Genomic DNA, 26,172 nt, shown 5'->3' on the forward strand with positions numbered 1-26,172 from the left:
ATAAATCTGGCAAGAAGCATAAATCCTTCCTAGAAGCTGTTGTGCACAATTCCCTCCTCTCCACATACAATGTAATCGCTACTAAATCTCCTGTCTGAGCCTTACAAGCACATTTGGAGTTCTGTTTTGGGGGTTTTTTTTCCTCTCACATATTGTGGCGAGGGTTCATTGCTTGGTGGTCAGTAGCAATCTTTTCCTACCAGTAGTGCTAAAGGATAACAATCAGCTCAGAAACGAATGAACAGCAGGAAGTTTGACAGACTGTACCTTTTATGCTAGGTTTTACTTTGGGCATTTTAAAAACAAAGCAGAAGTGAAAATGGTGTCTTTTTTAGGCCATGGTGATGGCAGCAGATACAGGTACTTGGTAAAAGAACAATCAAATGCTACCTCATCCATAGGTACCATACCAGAATAGACTGGTGGTCCACCTAGTGCCGTATGCTGTTTTCAACAATGGCCCATAACCAATGACCGCGAGGTCAGTGTAGTAGGCACTCATGCAATAACCTGCCTTCTGAAGCACTCAAGAGACCTGGGTTCTAGTCCCAGCTCTGCTACTGTCTTGCTGGGTGACCTTAGGCAAGTCACTTCCTCCTCAGTTTCCCCCATTTGAAAAAGAGGGATAATGATACTGACCTCCTTTGTAAAGTGCTTTGAGAGCGGTGGACGAAAAGCATTAGATAAGAGATTATTATTATTCAGTGCATGGTCCCAGTGAAGAGCCCCAGTGGAAAAGACAAAAAAAAACCCAACATACAACCCATTAAACATTGTGTTGGTTTATTAAATAATGTAAAATCAGTAACAGGCACCACACAGCAAGAGCACTAATAACATGTAATACAACCGAACAAGAAATAGGGATTCATATGATGTAGTTCAATACAAAAACTTTGGCAAGTGGTTCTCAAGGGGAAGAGTCGAGCAGATAGGTATTTTTTCAATCTATATGAAGAATACAGCGCTCATCCTGCAGGCTGTACACAAATCGTACATTTCTTCCATCTCAGTGGAAGATTTGTCTGCGGGGCTGGGCAGTAGCGGCCTAGCAAGGATCAATGACACTGAGGAACTCTAGTGAGCAGCATTCATGCTCCCATGAGTGAACAAAAGAACAACGATGAGAAATTAACAAATAGGATTGTCTTTATGTTCTGTGCTTGCACAGTGCCTATCACAATGGGGTCCTGGTGCAGAAATGGAGCTCATGAGTGCAATTGCAAATAATAAATACATAAATAACAACAGGTTGCCACTGACAGCTTGGCAAGTGAAGCCATCATGTTGCACTAGAAGCTTTGCAAAAAATTTTTAAAATGCAGGTAACAAGCAATTTCTATCATGTATCTTGACAGCACCAGTAAGAGAAAAACAAACATGGGATACAAAGCTGTGTCCAATGAAACAACTGATCAATTTTATCCACTAGATGGCTCCCAAGAACAGTATGAGCTTCATTGTTCTGACACTTGATAGAAAGAAAACAGGGGTACAGGTAGTGGATGCCAGGTTTCCAGCTCTATTGAGCAGCCTTTAAAAAAAAATTTAAAAGGCAAAAAAACAACAAACAAATCTTCACTCTTGAAAATAAGAACAATTATAGACCATAAATCAGTCCCTTCATAAAAAAAAAAAACCTAAAAACTTCTTAACACCCATGGGCCACAGAAATCTGAAGGGAAATTTGGCAAATTTGGGGCTTTTTATCCTGAATTTACCAAAAAATCTGTAGAAAGCTGAGATAATGGGAGGGGAAGGGAAGGGAAGGGTTTAAAACTCTGCCGGGATTATTTTCCTTTCTACTTCAGCCTTATACTTTGTTTTTAATAAGATACTATGGGGCTTATCTCTGCTATCATTTATCACTCACTCTTCACAAGGAGCCCAAACCTGCTTCTCTTACTCACGCAAACAGTTTGATATACTCCTATCAGTGCCTTTGGAGAAGTAAGGGTTACCAGATCAGGACATTTCACACACTATTTGCCAGTGTCTTCACTTGAACTGTATATCATGAACTAGAGATGGACCCAAGTCAAGCTCCCAACTGGAACACTCCTGAACCTGGGGAAAGTTCAAATTTAAAGCCAAACTTTGGTGGCTCGGATCCATCTCTGTTGCAATCATAACCAGGATCTGCAGGAAACCAGCAAAAAAATCAGTGATTTCCCTTAAAAAATGCAATTTATGGAGAGAATTGAATTAAATTAATGTCATGTTCTTTAAAAGTGGTGACACTAATTGGCTCCCTTATTAGTAAATCCCAGCAGAGGCAGCAAGGGCTGAATGAGCATGAAGACTGAACTGCCTACTCCTCTCATTATGAAAGGTCAGAGCTGCAGGCGAGGAAGGTGGGTGAGACAGTTTGGGGAAACTTACACTGGCACAGCCTATGGGGATACATTCTGTGGAATTCACATTTAGAAATAGGAGGACTGAGATGGGCTGGGGTCACAGCTAATGTGGCCACCTAGGCTCAATCTGTGGCCACTGGCTTGGAAGCATGATCAGGCCCCAAACTCCCCAGCTGGCAGCACATACTAAGGCTGCCTCTTTTTGCAGCAGAAGTAGGGTGCGCTGCACCTACCAGGGCTTTGGGGGAAGGACATGAGAGTGTTCTTGGATAAGATTTGGGGCTGAGCAGCTTTCCAGGAGATTTGTCATTTTTACTGTCTGCAAGCTGAGGTAAATGATTATTTGATTATTTAAGGCTGGTGGCTAGTGACATTAATTTGTTTGCATATTGGTGCTAAAGCTGCTGGGTGGTTATTGTAAGTTTAATTGCTGTCAAGGCGCTCAAAGCGTTTACAAGAGCTTTGTTCATTAATGTCAAATCTAAAGGAATACAATAAAATAAATATTCTTCTCTAAGGCAGGTGTGTGTGTGTGTGTCCCTGCCAGGCCAACAGCCTCCCCTCCTCACCCCCACCCAGTGTGATGTGAGAGTTTTGTTCTCTACATGAAAGCACCGCTTTTGGGTTGTGCATCACCTTTCCTTGCCTACTATCACCCCGCTCAGTTGGGATCACCGTTAAACTATACCCACTAGAATTTCCTAAATCAAATGAAAAATTCCAAATATATCACTAGATTATAAATTCCCATTCAGTAGTCCTACTCAAGGGATGCATTTACAATGTACTTATTCCACTATCGCATCATGCAACATTACCCACTGGGGGAAAAAAATCCAACAATTTGCTAGTTGCTCTATAATGCAGATAAAAATATAAGCTTGCAAGACCAACATATACTTACACAACCTGACCACACTATGTAATCAACACATTTCATAACGCCAAACAGAGCAATACTACCAATTCTCTCCATTAAAATACCTTCCTGCTCCACCAACACATCATACTATGAGAAAACAGACAGGACTCTGACATAACTCAGTGCCTCCTGGCACTATATTCCTTTCAGAATCTTCACTTCACACTGAACAAATAAATGAAATCAAAAGTATTCATACAACAGCATGCTTCCATTACAGAACAAAATAAAAATTCAATATGCAATGTAAATTTGGTGGGGTTGATGATGAATGATTCTGTGATAGTAGGGAAGTGCCTGGATTCCTAAATTGTTAATTTAGAGAGTTTCTAACATTTTGGGATTTTTAAAAATATATATATGTGCAGAATACAGAACTTCTGTAAAAGAAAGCATAATGATGGTTCTTGGCTGTTAACTGGACACCACTGAAAGAAATTCTCAATGTGAACTCTTTTTTTTAATTAAGTGGGGGAATATACCGAGATATCTCCTTGACACAACATCTGCACATTACCAGTGTTTGAAAGAAACGAAACATGATGTCTGTCTGTCAGACTGAGGTCTAAATCATGCTCTTAGAGTAAGGAATTTATTTTCAAATCTAAAATCAGAGAGGCCTTTAACAGGAAAACTATGGCCCAGCTTTTTAAAGTTATTTAGGTGTTGCTGCACTCAGCATTACAACATCTAACTGATTTAGGAACCTAAATCTCATTTTCAAAAGGCACTAAGGAGTAATAATTGCACCGGCAGTCAATGGGATTTAGACTGCTGAGTACCTAGATCTCTTTTGAAAATGATATTTAAGCTCCTAAATCACTTAGCATTGCCATGCTAAGCACAGCAACACCTAAATACCTTTAAAAATTTGTGCCAACATGAGGAAATTCTTTCATGCTTGAATTTTTATATAAAGTATGATATTAATAATTGCTTTCCAAGAGATAATTATAAATACTTTGTATTTCTACTTTCCTGTTACATATAAAAATATGGTAGGATAAACATACTGAAAAATGTAAAACCAATTTTTGGGCCACATTGTGATACCCCCTTCTTTGTGGTTGGTGGTAACTTATTCATCAAATACTCACTGACTTCAGTGGGGCGTCATGTGGAGAAAGATATTATAGAATATTGGAATTCAGCACTTTACAAAAAGGAATGTAACATCTCTTCTCCTCCCATTTTGTCTACTTAGACCCTTATCCTGCCAAAATGTATGCATATGTTTAACTGTTCGCAGGATCCTGATTCAACAAAGCACATAAACACATACTTAATTTCATGCAGATGCTTAAGTTCAATTGAAGTAAACAATCCCACTGAAGTCAGTGGGACTTAAGCAAGTGCTTTGCTAGGTCAGGGGCATGTGTAGTGTAACTGACTTCAACGAAACTACTCAGGAGAATACCATCAGGCACACTTGCATGTCTTTGCAAGAGCTGACTTATAGGTATGCGAAACACTTACCACTTATTTGGACACTCTATATAGGAATAATAAACCAGAGAAAGAATACAATGAATAGCAAACTAGGGCTTCAGTTTGAGAATTGCACTTACAATAGTCTAGTAACAGCAAAGTACAGGGCTATTGTAGCTCCCCGTTTTTGCTGGTAAACATTTGCACATGTGGCTAGTAGCCTGTGTGATAGTCAGAGCACGCAAATTTATGTTCACGTTCCAGGTTTTAGCTATTTATACTACATTCCAGCTAACAACACGAAAACGAGGCCCTCTCAAGGAAGTGGACTACTCTTGTTTCTTTCAGGTTATGTGCTCTGTTTTACAACACACCGTACATTGGATGCTAGACTGCTGCACAGGATTAGGGTGACCAGACAGCAAGTGTGAAAAATCAGGACGGGGGTCTGATGGGTAACAGGAGCCTATATAAGAAAAAGACCCAAAAATCGGGACTGTCCCTACAAAATCGGGACCTCCGGTCACCCTACACAGGATTGTTATAGGAAAACCATTAGTTGTATCTTCAATTACTTCGTAGCATTTTAAATTGCTGTGTTTTAAAAATGAAAACTGAATTATTGCTTACCCAAAAGGTATTTTGCTGAGGACATAATATGCTGTATACGAATGCTGATATACCTGCAAAATGAAATTTAAAAGAAAACAAGATTAGTAATGTAATCTATGTTAATGGAGCCCTTATCAATGCAAAGTCTAGCATCTTATGGCAAGGGAGCTGTTATGAATACTTTGTAATCCGTACTGGAAAGGAACAATAAATTAATTCACCTAATGGTGATGTGTGATATTCATCTCACACCTTGTTAAAATGTTTGGCAAACTGTCTCCATCCAGATGCTCTGTGTTGTTGCTATGGCTACCAGGTCTTTGATTAAGGTAGGGGTACATGCTCCGAGCAATGGCTAAATATAGAACAAACATTAATGAGGACACCTTGGTCAGTTGGAGACAGGCTACATGGTTATAACAAGACACAGCAGGGATACAGTATATACTCCGTTTTATTCCTCCATAAATCAAGCAGGGAATAAAACTCACTAATCTCAGTGAATGCCGCAGCATCCTTTCGTGGCCATCAGAGGAAAGCTGACTGACTTTGGACTCAGCAATGACTTAAGGTCTGTTTGACCCTGAGAGATGCTGAATAGCATCTTCAACTCTCACTGGCTTTTCTGGGCGGTGAGGGCACATTAAAAAGTCAACATTTACCCACAGAGACCACTCCATGGCATCTGGAATACCACTCTGATTTCAATGTCTAGTTCATTCGCCGCCCACCATTGCTTGTAAAGCACTTGAACTTCGTCGTAGGTTGAGGGAGAGGGACCTCTTGAATGGTAGCCCTGTATCCATACACAACATCACTGTACCTATTATCCTGTACAAAATTTCCTGACTATTCCAACAGACGAACAGATACCCTTAAGGGTGATAGAAGCCTTGATGTGACCATAACACAGACCTACTGCTATCCTCACACGCTAACTTAAATCTGCTTGATTGTGATGCCAGAGCCAGGGCCACAGAATACAAGATGATGCTATAGAATTGAGGAGAAGCAACTGCAGAAATCGGTTTAAAAACTGGCTGCAGTATCTAGCTGTTTCCCTTCCCTTTCTTCTTTATCCTGCTCCTTGTTTTGTTCACGTTGTAGACAGTGATTAATGGGACAAAGTCAAGTAGGTTAGGGCAAAAGGGTCGGTTTCATCATGTAAATTACAAAATAGATAGTAAAACAATAATAATAGAAGAGCTTTGTGAAATTTTTAAAAGTGAAAGTGTGAGGGCTAACATCTTGCTTACCCCAATAGGGATTGAACTGGAGACCTCCAGAGCTTATATGAGGATTTGCTACAGCTTGAGCTAGCTTGATGCACATGGTTTTAACAGACCTCTTCTGTGGATTGGGCAGAGAGGGAACCCTAATACACACAGATTACTGGGCTACCAACACAGACACGCCTTTGTAGCAATTGCAACCCAAACATTGCAGCCTTGTGCTAGTGAATGAAAGCCAGTGAATAAAAGTGGGAAGCAGCCATCAGGGTGTAGGGGGAGCTGTCTCCCAAAAGCTGGAGGTATGACACCGGACCAATATCTAATTGGTTATAGATGGCAATCTGCACCTTCTGTCTCTATTCATTCATTCCTTTACAGACACAAACTCCTTCAGGGAGTATCACAAAATCACATCCTATTAATGTGTGTTAGGAGTCTGCCTCTCTGATTTACTTGATAGATATGCAAAATCACTTGAAGCTTAGGCAACTACCTTGTGACTACACACCTGAGAAGGCTCAGGAATGCAAATGATTTTGCTGCAGGTTCACATTTATTTATGCTGAACGTGTCCCCTCCACCCGTCTGAGATGGTGCAATGCTAATTAATGTTGTATTTCCCTCCCAGCCCTTAATTCCATTAAGTTTGCTGAGGTCTCCTCAGAGATCACAAAGTTTAAACTTGGAGAGCTGGAGTGTATCTGAAGGTAGCATAGGTCCCTAGGTTTTACTTTAGTGTTACTGAAGTTATAAAGCTGTTATGATTCCCCAAAGGGAAAGAATGTGAATAGCGAATCCTGAATACAAAAGGAGAAACGCTGCATGGAGCCATACTGCAAAATCCTGGCACAGCTAGGCTAGAAAGCATTTCGGAAATGTCCTGTAAGATTTTTCATGTGACGTCAGACCAAACTGTCCTCAAAATAATTCCCTTCATACCTGTATTTAAAACTACCAGGGGCCATAAATACTGAGCACTGTTCATCTTTAAAATGCCTCGGAAACACTAAATACTCCTGCAAAGCCTCTAGGAAGGGGAAAAAGTGGGGGAAGCAGGTTAAGTTCAGGACTAGAACATAACCCTCTTGCTTATTAACACAGGCAGGTTTTCAAACACGACAGGACTATCCCGTGTATCTGAAGACAGTTGAAGTACCAGTATGAGCACTGTCAGGCTCACACAAAGGAGGAGGAGAGAGGAGGACAAATGGAGCGGGCAGACAAACAGCTAGGGCAACTGCTGGGAAAGGCATTGGCTAGTGCTTTTTCCTGTGGTTACTATAGAATACGGGCAGCCCTGTTAGAGGGAGCAACGCTACAGCAATTAGCAGTGTCTGAGGCACAGAGGTTGTTAAATGCAGAGAGAGACAGAGATTGAGAGGGTAAACTGGGTGGGGTGGGGAAAATGGGAGTGGAAGGGAGCTCGTAAGGGAGCAGCAGAAGCCTGCACCTCGCAGAGGGCCAAATGGCCAAGCCTGCTCCTGCTCCTCCTCCGCTTTATTATCTGATTGTCATCACACCCCCACTCAGGTCTGAGACCAACCCTTACAGATGCACACAGGATCATCTTTCATTAAAGAGAGAGACCAATCTCTCTCTGCCTTATGAGTCTACCACACTACATTGGCTTTACCTGTGGTGTGTTCTCTCCTAAGGGGACTTGCCTACCAAGCTCACTCATGGCAGCAACTGTTGCTCATGTAAGCCATCCCATTGAATCACTGATATCAAAGGACTAGTTACAAGAGTAAAGTTTGCAGGAACAGGTCCTAATTGTGCTACTTCACCTCTTATCCTTAATAGACCATGGGCCCAATGGCTCTGGTTACTCCCACTGTCCCATACTTGCTTCGATTACACATGGGAATTTGGAGCAATTTTCTTATTTACCTGCCAAAATATCTCCCACAGGGCAAAACACCGGACAGAGCGACCTGGAATCAAAGACTCAGGCTTTGTGGCTGGCCAACTCTTACAAGTTATTTCCTATGTGTTCAAATTACATGTTCCAATAAATGAACAACTGAAGAATTTCTGATGATAAGTATCAGACTTTCCTAAGAGCATGGACATGAGGGAACCCTCTTCCCTCCATTGGTCAGTTCACTTCTCCATTCACACAGATTGGCTAAACTTTGACTTAGAGGGACAGTATAGTTTAGCGAAGTGAGTGATAAAGGGAGAGCCATGAACTCATTAGCTTTAATCCCAGCTGTGCCAAAGACTCACTTGGTGGCTTCTGGTAAATCATTAAATCTCTCTGCCTCTCAGGTTCTGCACCAAAACAAGGAGAAGAGGGGAAGAGGGAAGATAATGCTACTTATCTGCTTCCTTGGGGCATTGTGAGGAGTTGCTTTGGAGCTCTTGGCCCTGATCCTTGCCTAAACCCAAGCAGCTTGCAGCAGCACAACCAAAGACAGGGGTGTGTGAAAAGGGCTTGGTTTGAAGCAACCTCATTTTACTCCCTAGATCCTGGGCTGGATATGTGCCAGGCCATTTCCCAGGTGTAAGTAGAGCAGGCTTAGGGCTGCTCTACATTACATCTGCTGCCAGTGAGCCCAAGGAGGATCAGGCCACAGAAAATCCTCAGCCAGGTTCCTTATGCCAGCTGCAGGTGGCATAGAAGTTACTGTGCCATCAAAGGATCTCCCTCTACTGGGCTGATCATCCTGTGGCCAGCTTTTCCACTTCTCATCCACACTCATCCACAGCAACAGCCGCATGCCTTCTTCGCAATGGTACCAAATGACAAGACAGATTCAGTACCTATGGGCCTGAAAGGCAATTATTTTATCTAAAATTCAGAGATGTACAGATCTGACTAACTGCTGCCCTGAAACCATTGACTTCATTTGAAACATGCATCCACCCAAGAGTAGAACTGGTCCTGATACTGGGAATGCAAAACACAAGAGGATATAGGAACAGAATAGTCACTTTGCTAAACTCCCATAATAAGGAGTAAGTGAGGAGAGCCAGGGGAACAAAAGGTGTGGGAAGCACCTTCCAGACCCTAGCACTGAGGAATAGGGTAGTGTCTCTATAATGTCTCCATAGAAGCTCTGGGCCAGCAAAGCACTTAAGCATGCGCTGCTTAAGCACATGAGTAGTTCCATGGATTTGACTTCACCTATTCATTGAGAGTGCTTAAAGTTAAGTGCTTGTTTAAATGAGGTGTTGGACTGGGGAGCCCATAGCTTTTGCTCCTGCCCCAAAACTCATCACAGCCCCAGAAGCATCTGATAGTGCTCCAAGGGTCAAAAGGAGGGCATGACTCTCTTTTCCTCCCAGACTCTGGCACAGATAGCTCATCTCTTCCTGCTCCTGTGCTTCACAGTTAGGTCATAGCTGCCCCTAACATGGCTGTGTTTCCACTCTTCCTGTCGTCCAGTACAGCCACACACAGCCAGCCAGAATCTTGCTATACAATGGTTGTTTCCTTTCCGATCATCACTGATTTTAAAGGTTTCCTAACCTTCTTTAAAAATGCCACTAGAAGATTTTAGATTTCTCATCATATAATTATATCCCAAAAAAGAACATAAAGAGAAAGAAAACCAAATTAAGAGATCAGACCACCTCCCAAAAAGGAAACGGTTAGAAGAGAAGGACAGAAGACTGATCTATTTTCCGATATCTCTGCTGCCATGCAAGGGATTTGCTTTTACAGATGGTAAAGTAATCAAATTTCAGAGAAAAATGAATCACTAATTAGAAAGATTCAGAAACAAAACAGAAACAGTGTAGCTGAGGATCAGAAAGTGTCTTAGACGCCAAGGCTCCAGGGTATGTGTAATATCTGCCCATGAGAAAAACATGGAGCACAAACTCAAAGGCTTGAAATTCAAAGCTGAAAACACAATTATCACCTTATAAAAGGAAAAATTACTTATTAAGAATGTCATCGGGCCAGTTTAAAAAGGGAAAATCAAAGGCGTGGTAACTCACCAAATCCTGCTCAAATACGAAACTCACTAGGATCCTCCAAGGGCAATCAATTATCTTACTCTTGCACTACTGGTCATTGAACTCACAAGTCCATTTTATTGGCAGCTCACAAGAGGAAAAACATTTTAGTAGGAAGTTGGGGAAGTGGTGGGAATCTTTCATTTTCATCTTGGCTTGAACAACATAAGGAGACATTACCTAGCAAGGATCTATCACTTGCTTCAGGAAAGGGAAGAGTTTATTTTATATTATAGACCTCCACCTGTTATGTTAATTTCTATCATGTTTTGTAAACAGCCTTCTTGCTAGCATCAGCAGTAACCAACATTTATCCGAGGAGTTTACTTTTATTATACCGTTTTATAAGTGGTAGGCTGACTCGGCACAAACAAGACACGGATATAGTCAGCAAAGGTTTTCTTCCAAGGATGTCCATAAGCAGAGATCAAAAAATTTAACAGAAAACGTTCTCAAGTTTGGGATTCAGCCCCGTCCCCATCCTCCCATAGGTAGTTTCTCAAATTGTCCATCAGAATCCTAACCCCAAGTAGATGAAGGGGATGGCTGAGTTGAGATAAGCCCCTGCTGTTCCTGAATGCTGGTCATTCTCATAATTAGTACCATTGTTATTTATTTATTTATTTATTGTGTTTTACACATGCAGGAATAACCTCCCCGCTTTTTTTTGCGTGCTTCGTTCAAAGATGATTGCATGTGAGCAGAGCTATGCACCTGGGTAGAATTCATTACAGGCTCAGGGCCTTGGAGGTGAATCCTCTACTTCCTCTCCCGCTGTTAGTCTGGTTCTTTGAAAGGACATGATCTGGCCCTTACAGATGAAGTGGTGGATTTTTAAACCAACAAAACTGGAGTTTGGGAGAAAATGCCAGGGAGAGGATCACAATGAAAAAAAAGCCAATTTCTGGAAAGGCCCAAGTTAGATAATTTCTGTGAACATTCTAAATACTCACCAGAAACACCATGGTGTCAATAGGAAATGAGGGCTTCAATGTTTTTAAATGATTAACCATGAACCACACAGTGCTTTTCTGTGTGAATGGCACCACATTTCTGTCAGCAATATGAAGAGTAGCCCCAAAGAATAGATTCACTCTGAATCCTCATTGGACCCAAACTATTCTTGTAATCATCTGTCCCGTTTCCTCTCCAAGGAGACAAGCAGTACAAATAAAGCTCAGATGGTGTGTGAAATGAGCTGCTAGATCTGCCAGCAAAGTCCTCCATTAATATCTCTAACAAAGTGGTTTGTCAGGAGAAGGTTTATATAGTTCATTTTTCCTGTCTTCACTGCAATTGTACAATGCAGAAATGAATATATCAGTGTCAGACCAAACATACGAGGCTCTGGCACTTTAAGAGAGTTAACTATTAATACCACTTCAGAGTGGACCTGATAGCCTGGCAACAGTAACCCACACTGTGATGCAGGAGACTCAGGATAAAAAATGCCTTGGGACATTTCGCTCTTTAGGCCTGTGGAATGAAACTAGGCTCTGAAGCTGACAAACTAAGAGTACCAAGAAGGAGAAAAACAAGATCATGAGTGGGGCACAGTGACAGCATATTTCTCTGCTGTACTAAGGGACAGGTGGGGGTGCAAGGGACCTGCTTTATCATCTACTAAAGGGATCAACAGGAGAACTATGTTCAGAGAGGAAATAAGATCCGGGTGCTAGTGGTAGGTTGCATTTCACTCTGTTACACATTATTAAGACTGCCTCCACAGTAACAACCAGTTCACTTTTCTATTGTCACATCCGTTCTTGAGTCAATCAATCACCAAGAAGTAATATTGGGTTGTTACTTCCTGGTGGTTTAAATCTTCCTGCACTGAAAAGACTAATTGTGAGATTTAAAAAATCATCGCAGTTCCTCTTCATTAAATTCTTTAAAGAATTGGAAGACATCAATGCACCCCACTGGGTAATATTTCTGTATTTTTATACAAAGATAACACAAAAGGCTAAACCACCCTGTGATCCCATTGATTTTAATGGGACTGTATGGGCTGAGACTAGTCAGTTCATAATTTGGACCGTTTTTCTGTTTACTAACCAAATGTTGTGAATGAAGTCCTATTTTCGTACTGGCTATTGTGTGTTACTTCGTAGGCAGGAAAGATCCAGTTTTGTTAACTGGACATTGTAACCATGGCAATGTTCTGTTAAACTTTTAACCTTTTCAAACACATAAAATGCAATTACATTTTTCTTCACGCTTTCATACATGAATGACTTATAACACTAGGCGCAACTTCCAGTGCAGGCATTTCCTACTGCTTTGGAGATGGCTCTCAGCTTCTCCTCTAGATGATGACAGATTGTGAGGTAATGGTCTTTCCATCTATCATTATTATCGGATCAAAACACCTTCACCATTTTACCGCTAACAAAAGTTCCATAAGAACCTTGTTTCCTGCAGAATCCAATTCAACTATGTAAATATTTACACCTTCTACAGTCACTGCAATCCAAGAACGTGGAATCCAGGGAAGCTCTGCTATTTGAAAGGAGATAGAGCCAATAGATAATTCCATGTAACTGGAGGCTTTATTTGCACCTCTCCAATCTTTCTTATTTATCACGGTGCCTCTCTGACGTGTCACCTTTCCTTCTGTGGCAGAGGATTCTGCTTTTTCTCTGCACCTGTGACAGGGGTGTACAAACCCCACACGGAGCAACAAGGGGTTAAGGAAATACTCTGGGCTCACCTGTAGTAAATATGCCAACTAGAGAAGGAGTTAAAAGGCAGGGGAGCAGCTCATTTGGGGGCAGACCAGGGAAGAGAGCAGACCGGCTACTGGCAACTCCAGGAGAGATGAGCTGAGGGAAGACAGAATCTCTCCCTAAATAACTGCCCAAAGGGCCCTCCATGAGGGAAGGGAAGGCCTGCTGCAGAGACAGCCTGAGGAGAATATAAACTCTGGACTTGATTGAGCCCCTTTATTTTCTGTTTGGATTACCTCAGTGGAGGAGGCAGTTGTTATCCAAGAGCAAAAGGAGAATAACCTGCTACACACAGCCACCAGAAGGTGCCTTGGGCTGAACAGACAACCCTCATACTGCCTTACCCCACACGGCAACCTTGGGACAACAGCAGGGAGGTGGGTAGGAAGTGGCCCAGGAGGACCACCTTAAGCATCCTCAACTTTCAGACCACTGATAGCCCTCAAAGGGCCCTGGGTCAGAGCCTGGTGGAGTGGGAGGCCCAGGCTTCCCTACTAACAACCCCCTGCACATCAGGACTAAGCCCTGACCACTAGGAGGCACTTCCCTACCAATCTACGCCTAGCGAGGGCCATTACAGAATTCTATTTGCTTTCTTCCTGCCCAAGTAATATATCCCTAATTACTATGCTATGGACTGTGTGTGTCAGCTTGTCATCACATTCCTCAAGCAACGCTGCACATTCTTTGCAGCTATCCTAAATTAAGAAGACTGTAATCAAGGTCAGGCACCTCTTGTGTCTCAGCTCACTTGACAGTCAAATAAACAGGTGCGACTGATAAGCGCATTATTTGGCAGGGAGATCTCCCCAGGTCCCACTGCACAGTGCTCACATGGCTAAACAAAAGGATAAACACATGTAAGGTATCCACTGCTACAAAGAAAGCTTACCGTGAACAGCCTATACAAGAGGGAGGGATAGCTCAGTGGTTTGAGCATTGGCCAGCTAAACCAGCATTGTGAGTTCAATCCTTGAGGGGGTCCCTTAGGGATCTGGGGCAAAATCAGTACTTGGTCCTGTTAGTGAAGTTGTGCGGCCTGGACTCAATGATCTTCCAGCTCTCTGAGATAGGTATATCTCCATAGAGGGGTGAACAGAGCCTCTGACAGAGCAGGAATGATGGAAGTGGGCTTGGTACATAGCTGTGTCTCTTGAGCTGATGGACAGACAAAGCATTTTGGCACTGAGGATCTTTGCTATTCTCTTCATATTCTGGAAACTGACTTGACTTAATTTGGGACCATATATATTAGTTTCAGTGACATTTATATCTACTTACTAGTGTAGGGCCATATTGTGGCCTATCCTGTGCAGCCAGACAGGGAAGTGAGGGGGCATAAACTCCCCTCCTTTATCCTTACTCCCTGGCACCAGCTACTCATACTTCAGGTAGCAGTAGAGGGCACAGCAGCCCCTGAGGGGCTTTTAGCTCACCTCCCACACACATGGAGAGGGAAGGCAGCGAATGATACTTAACGAGTGTTTGTAGTGGGGTTGAAAGAAGGAAGCCTATCCAAGTCCACTCAAACCTGTCTGCTTAAGACTGCACAGCTGAATCCGAACATCGGCAGAAGATTAAGGATGGATCCTAGTTTCTGGCTAGGCAGCGGAAAGGGCCCAACTGAACACTGAGTCAGAGACAAATTAAGGGTTAGATTCTGATCTCATTTACACCAGTTTAAACATGGAGCAACTCCACTGACGTCACTGGAGAGACTCCAGGTTTACACTAGCATTCCAGATCAGAGATTGGCTTGGGAGTCTACCAAGCTCTGGGAAGAACAGAAAAGTTTTTCGAAGGAAGTGGAACAGAAAGGAATGGTCTGTGTAGGGGATGGAGCCTGGGAGGAAGAGGAAGAAGAGGTGGAACAGCAGGAAGAGTCTATGCCAGGGGCTGATTTTTATTTATTTTTGTTTTTGTATGGTGGGGCCCACTTAGTCTTAGACAAAACATTCTGGGTTTGTACGACACAGCACTGGAACATTGCAACATCAGCCTAAAACAGCCCTCACTTTGTGAGCCCATCTCCAGAGCATGGACAGTGGAGACGGGTGGCTCCTTCTCGTCACACAACAGGCAGGGGGCTCATGAAGCTATTTGACTAGCCAATTCCAGAAATGCCCAGTTCTCCTCTGCTACCCACACTCTGGGTCTGGTTCCTTGGAGCACAAACACTTCCAGGGTGATGTGGCATCATGAAGTGAAAAAACATCTGTACCATAGGGTCACTTGGTCCAGGTACATTTTAAGCTTTTGTGGCTAGAACTCAAACCTGTTGTAATAAATCTATATACTGCAGACAACTGACAAAATCACTATGCAAATATCACATGCAGAGGATGCTGGGAGAAGAACCCTGGTTCCTCAGCTCCAAAGTCAAATGCTTCTAAACCAGCAAAGCTAAAAGAATAGCCCATTAGCTGACACCCCCAGCTGTAGTATGTAAAGTGCTAACCAGTAAAATAAAGTGTTTTAGCCAGACTAACATGGATAGACTCTAGTACTATAAGATAACAATGCTAGTTAATGTTGTACAAACGGAACTATCTAGAGCATAACTAGCTAGTGCCATGCTCTGTTATTTCATAACGATACTTTTCATTTTAAAATATTTGTTTTTAAATCTCTTTTTTGGGGGTCTGATCCTGCAGATGCTGTATGAATGAGAGCTCCCACTGGCTTCAGGACTGAGCCCTTTGTGATGCAGCTGAGGTAAAGTGGCTGCTCTTCTTTACAAATGCAGTATGGAATCAATATGACCTACAGGTATTAAATATACAGCCGGCGTGCCAGATCCAGCCCCTCAGGAGAATGTAAATCCAATCTGCCAACTGCTGTTTTACTCTAATACAGAGCAGACCCGACCTGCTTTTGCTCCTGAGACACCTGTCTTTCACAGCACTGAAGTGGCACCACTGGAAACAGCAATGGCTAGCAGTGACTTAGAGAAGTATTGTTTAATTTTGTATTGCTAAATAAATAATAGCAGCGTCAAAATATTCTTAGCATTTCCTGCCTACATTTGTGCTTTGTATTGGTCATATTCCAGGTTACTGAGGAGCATCTGCAATCAAGGTACTGAGAACTGATAGTGAAGTGCATCAGCATTTATTGTTGATAACTTTTTAATATATGTTTAAGCATTCACATGGCACTGACTAAACTCCCAAAGCTCTGTCCTGGCATGCAACAGGCTCAGTGTACAACCAGGCATGGATTTCCCAGGTGTAATATCTCTGCCTGTTATACAGTCCTGGACAGGAACTTACAGGATAAGGTATTACAGAACTCTAGCTTAATCTTATTATTCGACCAGGTTATACAATATTCCCAGACACAAAAAAACTACATTAAAATGCAGTTAAGATTCAGAGTGCCTATCAGAAAATTAAGGGTAAAAAACATTACAGGGATATTGTAATTATCCCAAAGCCCAGCTTTACAAACCCAGGAAATTCAGAGTTATGGTCACATGTAAAATAAATACAAACATGTCAAGGTAAGAAATGCACAGTTAAGGCACCCAACCAATCTTCTGCCCTGCAGTGGTGTCATGCACTGAAGACAACATTAAGATGAAGGCATTTTAGCATTTGTAGTCCCACATTAAATTTAAATTATTTTTAAAGACGTTACTTTTTAAATACTTTTTCCTTTCATGATATCATGCAGTTTTTAATTATTTTTAACTAATTAAATGATTTACCTGTAAACATTTCAGAAAATTAATTCTGTCCTCAAAGAGCAAGTTCTGCAAGTTTGAGGAGGACATGTATTTTTCATGAAAAACAAAGTGGTTGAATCCATAGATTCTAGGACTGGAAGGGACCTCGAGAGGTCATCGAGTCCAGTCCCCTGCCCTCATGGCAGGATCAAATACTGTCTAGACCATCCCGGATAGACATTTATCTAACCTACTCTTAAATCTCTCTAGAGGTGGAGATTCCACAACCTCCGTGGGCAATTTATTCCAGTGTTGAACCACCCTGACAGTTAGGAACTTTTTCCTAATGTTCAACCTAAACCTCCCTTGCTGCAGTTTAAGCCCTTTGCTCATTGTTCTATCCTTAGAGGCTAAGGTGAACAAGTTTTCTCCCACCTCCTTATGACACCCTTTAAGATACCTGAAAACTGCTATCATGTCCCCTCTCAGTCTTCCCTTTTCCAAACTAAACAAACCCAATTCTTTCAGCCTTTCTTCCTAGGTCATGTTCTCTAGACCTTTTATCATTCTTGTTGCTCTTCTCTGGACCCTCTCCAATTTCTCCACATCTTTCTTGAAATGCGGTGCCCAGAACTGGATACAGTACTCCAGTTGAGGCCTAACCAGCGCAGAGTAGAGCGGAAGAATGACTTCTCGTGTCTTGCTCATAACACACCTGTTAATGCATCCCAGAATCATGTTTGCTTTTTTTGCAACAGCATCACACTGTTGACTCATATTTAGCTTATGGTCCACTATAACCCCTAGATCCCTTTCTGTCATACTCCTTCCTAGACAGTCTCTTCCCATTCTCTATGTGTGAAACTGATTGTTCCTTCCTAAGTGGAGCACTTGGCATTTGTCTTTGTTAAACGTCATCCTGTTTACCTCAGACCATTTTTTCAATTTGTCCACATCATTTTGAATTATGACCCGATCCTCCCTTTACATGCAAACCAGAACTCAACCTTAATTATGGAGTCAACAGTTCTTTTATGACTACATGGTTTCTTACCTAATTCTGTAGGCTAATCCTACTCTGTATGACAGATTCTTACAGCCCTTCTGCTCTAATGAGTTCTTAGCAGAACCACACACACTGGGTCAAATTCGTGTCTGGTGTAACTTCACTGACTCCAGTGGAGTTACACTAGGAAAGAATTTAGTCCAATACAATTCTAAAATATTTCCAAGCATACTCAAAAAAGGTAAAGTAAACCTGGATAATTTGCATAATTCTTCTCAGAATTTGGCTTCATCCTGTTAAAATCAGATTTGTTATAGTTTAAAAAATCAATGAAGAAAAACCTACACACATGCATTCTTAACAATTATTGCAGCAAAGTTAAATGACCCATAAAGTTCCTTGCAAAAGCCTCAGAACCTTGCAGGATCAAACAGACACATAAACCTATTTAGCGCTAGATCCTATATTGAGTGGTCAGTCACAAAACTCCCATTGACTTTGATGGCACAAGACTAAGTGCCGAAGGTACATTACAAGGAGTTAATCCAGCAAATAAAGGTTTCCTATTTAATGAGGTCGCTGTAATGGTGTTGGTACAAAACCAAACATTAACAAAAAATATGTTCACTCATTTCTTAAAATGGCAGGGAAAACGTTTTGCAAACTAAATGCTGCAGCACTATGCTAGTGCCATGAGAACAAAGACATGCAGCTGAGTAGTAATAGCTTAATTGTGGTTTAATGGAGCAAGCTCCAAATTTGTTTCTCCCATGGATCTTGGGCGAGCCATATTCCCCCCGTCTGTCTTTCGGTTTCCCCACCTGTAAAACTGGGATAATGATACTGACTTCCTTTGTGAAGCAGTTTAAGGTCTACGAATAGGATGACATAAGAGCTAGGTAGTAATATTTGCTGCCAAAGCAGAGGCCCCCAGATCTGCACTGGGGTTGGCTAGTGCAGACCTTCAATGGGACTCTGCACAGGTGCAGGGCTCCAGGTAAGGAGATTTCAGTGCAAGATCAAGGCCTGAATGTAATGCAGGAAGCCCTCCCAAACTTAGATTTATATAATTCTTTCACTTTTAATACTCCTACTGACTAGAGCTGGGCGAATAATTCACAGTCACATAATATCACAGTCAATTCATGTCACTTTTTTCTTTCACCAACTGTCCCTGAATAGCTTGCAATTTTCTGGAGTGTATTTATAATGCAAAATTATTCACCCAAGGTGATATCCCCTCTGTGCAGGGAGCCAGCACTAGGTTTATATACCACCTAGGCTTCCAGTGGGACTTAAGGGCTACTCACAGAATAACAAGAAATATTCACAGAAATAACTCAGAGTGAAATTCACATCCTGCACAGAGAGGGAGCATAAGGTCTATGCACCACTGAAGTCCTACTGGAGGCACAGATGGGACTTAAGTGGTGTATAGCATGTTGGGGACAGCATAGTGGCTAAGGTCCACCTCTCTGCCCCTAGGGGGAATGACACTGGGGCCAAGGACATCTCCCTGTCTCAGACGCGAAATTTCACTTTGGATTATTTCTGTGACTGTTTCTTGGCTTGTTCATATGCAGCTCCCTTAGATGTATTTCAGGATGTGGAGAATAGGATTAGGCCTTCACTGTAGACTCAAGCAGGAAGAACACGGCTTGGTAAAGAATTAAAATGCTAACTGAAACACCAATATCTAGATGCAGGGTCAGAGGCGGAATACAGGAAATGAGCGACAAAAACATGCATCCAACCAAGTGAGTATTCACCCACGAAAGCTCATGCTCCAAAACATCTATTAGTCTATAAGGTGCCACAGGACTCTTTGCTGCTTTGACAAAAACAAACTGGCAGAAAAGAAAAGAAAAACAAAACAAAACTGTTTGCTAATTTGTGTTTTACCCTCTAAGTGAAAGGCCTACACACTAATTTCTGCCAACATGGAAATGAGTAAGATATAGAGTAACCATCGTCCTCATCTATGGTCTGTTTTTTTAAGTCTTTGCTCCAGTATAAAAGTCCTTTTTTATATATAAAAATGGCAGGAGTGAATGATATGCAGGGGGAAGAAAATCTGGGAAGATTAACACTGGCTTTGAAATCTTCTATAAAGTTAATGTGCTCAGTGACATCTCAGAGACACCGAGAATGGAATTCGGAACAGGAGAGAGAAGATCCTAGAGCATGGGCACTCTGCACCTCTTGTGTGTCATGCTTGTGACACAGTGGTGTGTCTTCCTTGAGGAACATGGATGATTGCTGGGGCACGGTGAATGGGACTAAGAGGGAAGCAGCATTCACCACGGTTATGCTGCTGGTGTACTGAGACCATTGCCTATCATGCTGACCAATATGTCTCATAGTTTCCCCATACTCCTCCACCAGTGTGCATCCATCTGTTATTGCTTGTCTCTTAGACTAAAAGTGGACAGAGACTGTCATTTTGTGCTGTGTTCGTACAGCATCTAGCACAAATAATAATAATACTCCCTGCGTGGCTTATCCCCCATAGCAGCAGTACCAGACTAGATAAGCAGGGGTTCTTCCACTTTAAACACATTAGGGCTGAGAATTCAGGCTCCACTCTGTTGTAGCACATTTTTATATGAGAAAACCCTTTGATTTGCTCCCCTTTCCAGGAGAGGGCCCTTTGTGATGAGAGAATGGGAGAAGAAAATAGAAAGAGATCCTATTTCCAAAACTGGGACATTAGCTGCTCAAGGAGGAGCATTAATTACTGGTTTTAACACAATCTCTGATCAAGAGAGATTTCTGCAGGCAGCTACTGAGATTAAAGAGACTTGTTCAAGGTAAACACAGAGCAACACATTTCCTGGAATTGGTCACATAACTCAAGCAAAAGGAGAGCATTTGTGTCATTAAGACTGGAGTTTCTGAGCACCTGAATTTAACTGAGGGTTCTTTATGCAGCCAAATTTGGTGTTCTAGAGAAGGGCATTAAATATATTTTTTTGGATTTCAGTTATATGGCGGGGGGAGGGGGGGGGAGAATGGTGGGGATCAGAAAAAATAGGTTTTAAACTATTATAGGCAGGGCCTCTCTGTTCCTATGGGCATGCCTTGAGCTAGTGCATTAATAATAGCAATGTGGATGTTGTGGAAGAGGTGGTGGTACGGGTAGTCACCTGAGCTTGGATCAGGGGGTCGGGCAGGCTTAAACTCAGGTGACTAGTCTGTGTAACCACTCAAGCAGCAGCATCCATGCTGCTATTTTTAACATGCTAGCTTGAGTGGAGCTAGCATGAGTGTGTCTACCCGGACTGGATGGCTTGCTTCCAGCTGCAGTGTAGAAATAGCCTCTGTATCTGTGCAGTGCCCAGGAAAACGAATGAATTTCACTTCACAACTCTCAAACTTTGCCTTTCTAATGCCTTTTCCCTGGGCTCGTCTTTCCTATTTTGAGCTCCAGTCTCAAAGTCTTCCTGTCGACCAAATTTTTAAACAAACCCAATCACTTCTACATACCAATTTTCAGGCCCAGGTGACAAGTATGTATTTTACAGGCATGGGGGGAGGCAAAATTGGACTTAACATAGAAACTCAGTTGCAACTATGAAGCCTTCACCACTACCACCCTGCCATAATAGAAGGGATATAATTTTCTATTAAGTTATATAGGCTTTTAGAGTAATTTCTATGAAACTGTATTTATTTCATCCCTATTACAGTCTACAAGACTCTATGAGGGTTTTCCTCTACTCTCTTCTCAGACAAATATATAGAAAAGTATATTTCCAATCAGTTCTTTGTTGAATACCCCTTTGCCATCAACCATTTGGAGGAACATGCACAGTTAGTTCATTTCTCTTTTATTTTTTAAATCACAATCACCTCTGAGGTGTCTGGTAATTTTTGTAAGGGCAGTAATCTCTGTGTGTCTGTTTCATTTAGGGTTTTTTAAAATATATTTGAGTTAAGGAAAACCAGCATGAAAAATGGTTTTATATTGCCCAAACAAAGCGAGGCATAGCTTTATATCACATATTTTTATCATTATTCTTTTTTAATTCCCCCTTTTCTGTTTGAAGTAAATCTAATTTGCTAACCAAAATATTTACAGAGAGAGATTGCTGATTGCTGATATTGATATACGGCACCTCTCTGTACTCTTGCATGACAGGCTAATTATTCCTGACTTCCTGATATTGTTTTCTTGTTCCCCAGCACTGCGGATTTGATTTTACTGATGTGTATCTGTAACTGTGAAAAAATGGGTAAGAGAATTTGTTGGCCTCTGCTATGTGAACAATATTGCCCTGCTTCCACTGAAAAACTTACTGCTAAATTTTGCCCTTTGTTATTTGTGTGCAAACCTGCTGAAGAGAATTTTCCCAAATCACAGGGCTTATTCTTTGTCCCTGGCTCAGTTTTCTTTGACCTTTTGGAGAAGGGGCCAGATAGAATCAAACCCTTAGTTTATTAAAGTGAAAGAGTTTAATGCTTTAAGAAACTACATGTTCCTATGTAACTGTTGCAGTCAATATATGTTTGTAATGCTGTTAATTTCACGCATCCAGTCAATGACACAAACAGTGCATTTCCTAAAATGGAGATGGCAGTCAGAAACTGAGCTATGATACATCTGTACCTAAAACATTCTTACTCACAATTATAGGCTGGTAAGCCTGTCTTTAGAACCAGGCAAACTAGTTAAAAATATAGTGAAGAACAGAATAACCAGACTCATAGATGAACAAGATATGTGGGGGAGCAATCAACACTGCTTTTGTAAAGGCAAATCATGCCTCACCAATCTATTAGAATTCTTTGCAGGTGTCAATAAGCATGTGGCCAACGGTGATCTAGATAATGTATTTGGACTTTCAGAAATTCTTTGAAAGGCTCTTAAGTAAAATAAGCAGCTATGGGATGAGGAAGGCACTGTCATGGATCAGTAACTGGTTAAAAGATAGGAAACAAAGGGTAGGAATGAATGCTCAGTTTTCGAAATGGAGAGAAGATCAACAGTGAGGTTCGCCACAGATCTGTACTGGGACCTGTGCTATTCAACATATTCAGAAATGATGTGGGAAAGGAGGTATGTAGTGAGGTGGCAAAGTTTCCAGATGATACTAAATTACTCAAGATAGGGTTAGATGATACTAAATTACTCAAGCTGGCTGTGAAGAGATACAAAGGGGTCTCACAAAACTGAGTGAGTGGGTAACAAAATGGCAGATGAAATTAAATTTTGATAAATCAAAGTAATGCACACCGGGAGGGAAGGATAGCTCAGTGGGTTGAGCATTGGCCTGCTAAACCCAGGGTTGTGAGTTCAATCCTTCAGGGGGCCACTTAGGGATCTGGGGCAAAAATTGGTCCTGCTAGTGAAGGCAGGGGGCTGGACTCAATGACCTTTCAAGGTCCCTTCCAGTTCTAGGAGATTGGTATATCTCCTATTTTAAAAAAAAAATCCCAATTATGCATACAAAATAATGGGGTCTAAATTAGCTGTTACTACTCAAGAAAGAGATCTTGGAGTCATTGTGGATAGTTCTCTGAAAACATCCACTCAATGTGCAGCAACAGTCAAAAAAGCTAACAGACTTTTAGGAACCATTGGGAAAGGGATAGATAGTAAGACAGAAAATATCATAATATCACTGTATAAATCCATGGTATGCCCACATCTTGAATACTGCATGGAGTTCTGGTTGCTCCATCCCCCCCAAAAATATACTAGAATTGGAAAAGGTACAGAGAAGGGCAACAAAAATTATTAGGGGTATGGAACAGTATGAGTAGAGATTAAAAATATGAGTAGAGATTAAAAAGACTGGGACTGTTTGGCCTGGAAAAGAGACAAAGGGGAGATATTATAGAGGTATATAAAATCATAATTTGTGTAGAGAAAGTGAATAAGGAAGTGTTATTTACCCCTTCACATAACACAAGAACCATTAGTCACTCAATGAAATTAATAGGCAGCAGGTTTCAAATGAATGTAAGGAAGTACTACTTCACACAATGCACAGTCAAAATCTGTGGAGCTCATTGCCAAGGGATGTCGTGAAGGCCAAAAGCATAACTGGGTTAAAAAAAAGAATTAGATACATTCATGGAGGATAGGTCCATCAATGGCTATTAGCCAAGATGGTCATGGCTACAATCCCATGCTCTGGGTGTCCCAAAACCTCTGACTGCCAGAAGCTGGGACTGGACAAGATGGGATGAATCACTTGATAATTGCCCTGTTCTGTTCATTCCCTCTGAAGCATCTGGTACTGGCCATAGTAATCAGAGAGGACGCTGGGCTAGATGAACCATTGTCTGACCCAGTATGGCCATTCTCATGTTGCTATGTTCATATGGGGAGTGTGTATTCATATCCTTATTCCGCCTATTGTAAATTTCACGTACTACTGAAAATCAAATGAGTCATATGGAGCTACACAGCTAAATGAATGAGGTTTTAGCGTGGTTTGTACATCCAGCGCCATGACAGGGTTAGGAGTGGAGGTGCACCATTCCAGCAACCAGGGCCATAGGGAAACTATCTATGCAGGGCTAAGGCATGCAGACCTGAGTCTGGAAGCCCACTACGCAGTGGATCCTACATATCCTTCAGAAGTTATTTATTATATGCTATGCAGTAGTGGCTAAGGGCCCCAATCAGAGATCAGGGCCCCATTGTGCAGGATACTGTACAAAACACAGAACCAAAAGATGGTCCATGCCCTGAAGAACCTGTGATCTAAGTAAAGGAGCAGCATGCGCTCCCCCCAAAATGCCTCCAGCTACAAGACAGCCCCATTCTAACATGCTATGGGAATGTGGCATGCTTTGGCCACCCTTCAATCATTTCACTTAGGGAGCACAAACATTTTCTCTTTGATTGTCCCTGCATAGGGGCACATAGAGGCTAAAGAAAGTCCCCCTGCCTCCATGCAAAGCCTCCCTACCTCCATCCATAGTGTAACACTGTTGCAAAAAATGGGAATATCATTCTGGGACGTGTGAGCAGGAGTGTTGTAAGCAAGGCATGCAAAGTAATTCTTCCACTCTACTCCACACTGATTAGGCTTCAACTGGAGTATTGTGTCCAGTTCTGGTCACCACATTTCAGGAAAGATGTGGACAAATTGGAGAAAGTCCAGAGGAGAGCAACACAAATGATTAAAGGTCTAGAGAACATAACCTATGAGGGAAGATTGAAAAAATTGGGTTTGTTTAGCCTGGAGAAGAGAGGACTGAGGGGGGACATGATAACAGTTTTCAATACATAAAAGGTTGTTATAAGGAGGAGGATGAAAAATTGTTCTCCTTAACTGCTGAGGATGGGACAAGAAGCAATGGACTTAAATTGCAGTAAGGGCGGTTTAGGTTGGACATTAGGAAAAACTTCCCAACTGTCAGGGTGGTTAAACACTGGAACAAATTGCCTAGGGAGGTTGTGGGATCTCCATCATTAGAGGTTTTTTCTAACAGGTTTGATAAACACCTGTCAGGAATTATCATTACTTAGTCCTGCATTGAATGCAAGGGACTGGATTAGATGACATTTTGTGGTTCCATCCAGTCCTATATTTCTATGATTCCCTTCTCTTTTTTCAACCATGTTGCAACAGCCAGAATCTTGCCATTAGTGTTTTGAAAAGCACTATTTTAGCAACCAGTAGAAATGGATGAGAGCGCCAATGGAAGGCTGCTGTCTATTAAATGTCACCTGGAATTCCTCCCAGTGAGCAGCTTTAGCCACTTATCATGTACTTGTTTTATTAAAAGAAAACAGCTTACATTTGGGATTCATAGTTTCCCTCACATTTTTGCAACAAGTTATATTTCCACTCCCTGGGGGCATGTTTTGAAAATGACAGGTTCTAAATTTAATCTGGATTTTTTTCAGCAGAACCTAAGGAAGTTAGGCACCCAACTCCTATTGAATTACAATGGGATTTGAGTGCTTAACCTCCTGGGGCATCGTTGAAAATCCCCACCTTCTTGTTTAAAGCAAGACATGCTCCATAATCAATCTGAACTATGTCAGTGCACGAGGTCACTTTTAAGGGCAAAGCAATATGAAGAGAACATCAAGGGACACATTTTCTTTGTCAGGAATTGGAATGAGTTCCTTCTGATGGTGCTCAGGCATAGTAAATTACATGGTGCACTTGTGCACTTTTCTTCTTGTTTGTAATTAATAAAGATAGTTCAAAACCAGCTCTGAATGCTTGTTGCTCCAATCACTCTGCAGCTTCTCCTTCAGAAGAACTTATAGATGTCCAACCTGCC

The 26,172-nt window shown here is 41.8% G+C and overlaps 1 protein-coding gene across 8 annotated transcripts in view; it reads right to left on the reverse strand.

The window, feature by feature from the left end:
* The window catches only part of DPP6 (dipeptidyl peptidase like 6), an 828,258-nt gene that overhangs the window by 191,603 nt on the left and 610,483 nt on the right, over positions 1 to 26,172 (reverse strand). For all 8 annotated transcript variants that reach the window (XM_045003877.1, XM_045003879.1, XM_045003881.1 and 5 more), the window contains one exon: positions 5,338 to 5,390. In XM_045003877.1, coding sequence (XP_044859812.1) covers positions 5,338 to 5,390 — 53 coding nt within the window. The remainder of the gene's footprint in view (positions 1 to 5,337; positions 5,391 to 26,172) is intronic.

This window comes from Mauremys mutica, chromosome 2, assembly GCF_020497125.1.
Source record: "Mauremys mutica isolate MM-2020 ecotype Southern chromosome 2, ASM2049712v1, whole genome shotgun sequence".
Classification (NCBI taxonomy): Eukaryota; Metazoa; Chordata; order Testudines; family Geoemydidae; genus Mauremys; species Mauremys mutica.